Source organism: Anneissia japonica, unplaced genomic scaffold (assembly GCF_011630105.1).
Source record: "Anneissia japonica isolate Jap-2015-1 unplaced genomic scaffold, ASM1163010v1 scaffold287848_len282238_cov107, whole genome shotgun sequence".
Classification (NCBI taxonomy): domain Eukaryota; kingdom Metazoa; phylum Echinodermata; class Crinoidea; order Comatulida; family Comatulidae; genus Anneissia; species Anneissia japonica.
This window is the reverse complement of record NW_022701964.1, coordinates 83762-87205: the sequence shown is the minus strand read 5'-3', so window position 1 is coordinate 87205 and position 3444 is coordinate 83762. Positions and strand designations below refer to the sequence as shown.

Genomic DNA, 3444 nt, shown 5'->3' with positions numbered 1-3444 from the left:
AGAAATGTTTTGGGGTAGCATTCCCTAAATTCAAAAAGGGGGGCTTTGTTGTGAAGCCTGTTTATGTTGAACAAACATTCAGTAAGTTATAATTACCCATATATTTATATATATATATTTTTTATTTTGGATAACACAGCAATAATAATAATAATAATAATAATAATAATAATAATAATAATAATAATAATAATATTCTTGTAGATATATATGCTATATAAATGTTAATGTTAAGTTATATTACTTAAATATTTATATAGTGCCAATCCCAAATTGAATGATCAAAGGTGCTGATATAACAGTACTATAAAAATTGATCCATGTATTATTTGATTAAGTGCTTTTTTTAAACTATTTTACGTATGCAGAGTATTCAGATGCAGTAATAGCACAAGTAATGGAAACATGCGCTGAAGGACAGGTACACCATTTAGAAGCACCTCCATCTGCTTTATGCTCCCATTTTGAACACCCAAACAAGCAAGAGGCTGTAGCACTTCATTGCTCACGTTTTGTTTGAGATGGTGTAGCATGTTGCAAATTATGTGTTCTCATGATATTTGTTCTGCAGCCCTTTTTTTCACTAGTATAAATGTTGTTTTCTCTTCATCATTTCAATATTATGTACACATTTACAACAGAAGTATAAAACCAGCAAACAAATATAAAGTTTAAATAATGTAGTTTATTTTTTTATTGTACACATGTACTTCCAATATAGTTACATTGACAATGTTACATTGACAATAAGTCAGTATGTAATGACACAACCTAGTAGTATTTTGCAAGAAATGTAGCATAACTACATCATATAAAGAGTGCTTATGCTCCATGGGAATTTTTAAAAGCTTTGATGGAAATTTAAAATGTATTACAGTGTATCCTGAATGTAAATATATTTGCCTGGACAAAAATGTGCATTAAAACTGGCATTGATGAGACAGAAATTATAAAGGTGGATACTTGAATCCAACATATTTTTTTGATTGAAATTTGCTGCGAATTTTGATAATGGCACATGCATGTATTACAGTACGCTGATGTTTTCCTCTGTATCCCCATATCCATTTTACAAAATTTCTGTAACTTGTATGTCGATATTTTCTGTAAATAAAAAATATTTTAAACTTAAACTTTAAACATGCATTCCTTTTATTAATGCTTTTTAGTTTGTATATTTCGTTTTTACAGTATTTAATAAATAAATAAATAGCTTACTCATGTGTGGCCCCTTCTCTCTTGTCTTTCTTTGGAATTTCGTCATAGGCCAGTTGTAATGCCCATATGTCAAGGCAGATAGATCTAAATCCAGGATGCTGTGTAATGCATTTCATATTTCCATCAACAATAGCTGGGGCATCTTCAACTAATTTATCTTTAATTTTCAAAATTTCCATACAGCATAAACACTCCTCAGTTGTTGGCATTACACTACATTTCTCACAGGAACACCTTAAATTTACAATAAATAATATGTTATTATTTTATTACTATAGTCTATAGTTTAAAAATATTATTAATAATTTACTCCTCGGGAGCAGACTTTTGGAGTTCGAAATGTTCGTACAGTAAGTACTGTAAACATGTAATGACAATGTAATGGAGTCTTTAAAATATTGTATCTAGGAATATTTTTGGCAACGTAACATTAAAATTATTAACGAATACAGTAATGTATAGGCTACATGACGATGCCAGGTAGTACAACAAATACTATATAGACCTGGACCCTGCTTCGGAGTCTAGGCCTAGATAATAATATATAATTTAGGGGCCTAAATAATTATGTATCTCTGTGTTAATAATTATCACATTTATTTAAACTAAAAATCGCCGATTGGCACCGTTATCTAGGCCTACGATGTCTCGTAATATTTAGGATAGGGTGGCCCTATAGAAGTACTGTATCATAATTATCAGACATCCTAGCCTAGAATGCCCAGATAAATAATACGTATGTAATAAGTAGGTATAAGGCCTAGTAGACTAGAGGGGCAGATAGGGGCCTAGCCTAGGCCTGTAATAAAACACTGTTTGTAGCCAATAAATAGCTATGTTTTACTTACCAATCGGTATTAGTTCTTCTTGATTGATCTTTGTTGTTGTTGATTGATCTTTGTTCTTGTTCTCTCCTCCCGCCTCTTCTTCATTGCCGCTGCCATCATCATCAGTACAGTACGGTTCGAACTTATACGGCGTTATAGAAGCCATTGTTGACACTGAACGAAAATTGAGCGAATGATTTACCAGTTTCGCTCGTCGCGCCGAAAAAAAAGGTTACAAAAACTTCACAGCGTGCGTGAGCGGTACAGTACACCGTGGGACAAGTCTGACGTCACGCTCAATCTTCGTTCGCGCACGTAACAAATTAAAGGGACGGGGCTAAGGTAATGTAATTATTGATTTTTAACAAATATTCAATAGCAGAATTCAAAGAAATACTACATCCTCGCCAATTTAACATATAATTGAACATATAAATGATTAGTAGAATGTATGAAGTTCCAATAACTTTAATGAATGTAAAAATGCTATAAAAACGATGAAATCTAACAAATCACCAGGATATGATGGTTTAAGTATTGAATTTATTAGAGTTTTTTGGCATGATATTGGTACCATTTTATGTTACGCATTAACATTACTTTTGAGTAATTCACAAAAACATGGGGTTGTTAATTTACTATATAAAGATAAGGATAAACAACTGAATAATTGATAATGATCAAAAGGGTTGAAAGGAAGATTTTCAGGTAAAATATTCGTTTTGCAAAATAACATACTTGAAAACACAGATAATGAAAATATTGAAGGCATCATGCTCTCATTAGATTTTCGAACAGCTTTTGATACCGTTAAAAGAGATTTTATGTTCGAAACAATCAAATCATTCAATTTGGGTAAATCGTTCTGTAGATGGATTAAAACAATTTATAACTTTACTGAATGTGTTATAATTAACAATGGGCGGATACCAGAAAGTTTTGAAATGTATAACGGCAGACGCCAAAGCTGTCCCTTATCTGCATTGTTGTTATTTTAGTTGTTGAAATAATGGCTAATTATGTAAGGAGGGCTGAGGCTATCGGCACTGCCGCAGTGCGAAAAAAAGCTGCTGTTTTCTATCGGCACTGCCGCAGTGCCAAAAAGCTGCTGTTTTCTATCGGCACTGTCGCAGTGCCAAAAAAGCTGCTGTTTTCTATCGGCACTGCCACAATGCGAAAAAAGCTGTTATTTTGTATTGGCATTATTGCCGCAGTGCGAAAAAAGCTCCGATTTTCTATCGGCACTGCCGCAGTGCCAAAACAAGATACAAAAATGATAAGCAACAGCTAAAAAGTAAACGTAAGTAAACAGCCAGAAATAGAACCAGAGCTTTCGGACAACACTAGTCCTTCCTCAGTGGCGAGTGAGTGAGGGTTGAAAAAGCCAGATGGTATAAAG

General features: G+C 33.2%; 1 protein-coding gene across 1 annotated transcript; it reads right to left on the bottom strand.

Moving 5' to 3' along the window:
* Positions 1 to 368: 368 nt before the first annotated feature.
* LOC117103765 lies at positions 369 to 2101 on the bottom strand. Its single transcript, XM_033244382.1, has 3 exons — positions 2067 to 2101; positions 1219 to 1452; positions 369 to 1104 (listed from the first exon to the last, which is right to left on the bottom strand). Exons 2-3 carry the CDS (start codon positions 1425 to 1427, stop codon positions 948 to 950), a joined length of 366 nt encoding a protein of 121 aa, XP_033100273.1. The 5' UTR covers positions 1428 to 1452; positions 2067 to 2101; the 3' UTR covers positions 369 to 947.
* Positions 2102 to 3444: the final 1343 nt, after the last annotated feature.

Coding starts and splice junctions, on each gene's coding strand:
- LOC117103765 (XM_033244382.1), bottom strand. CDS start 1,427: ATGCCAACAACTGAGGAGTGTTTATGCTGTATGGAAATTTTGAAAATT. Junction 1,105..1,218: donor AGAGAAGGGGCCACACATGA/GTAAGCTATTTA, acceptor TTTTATTTACAG/AAAATATCGACATACAAGTT.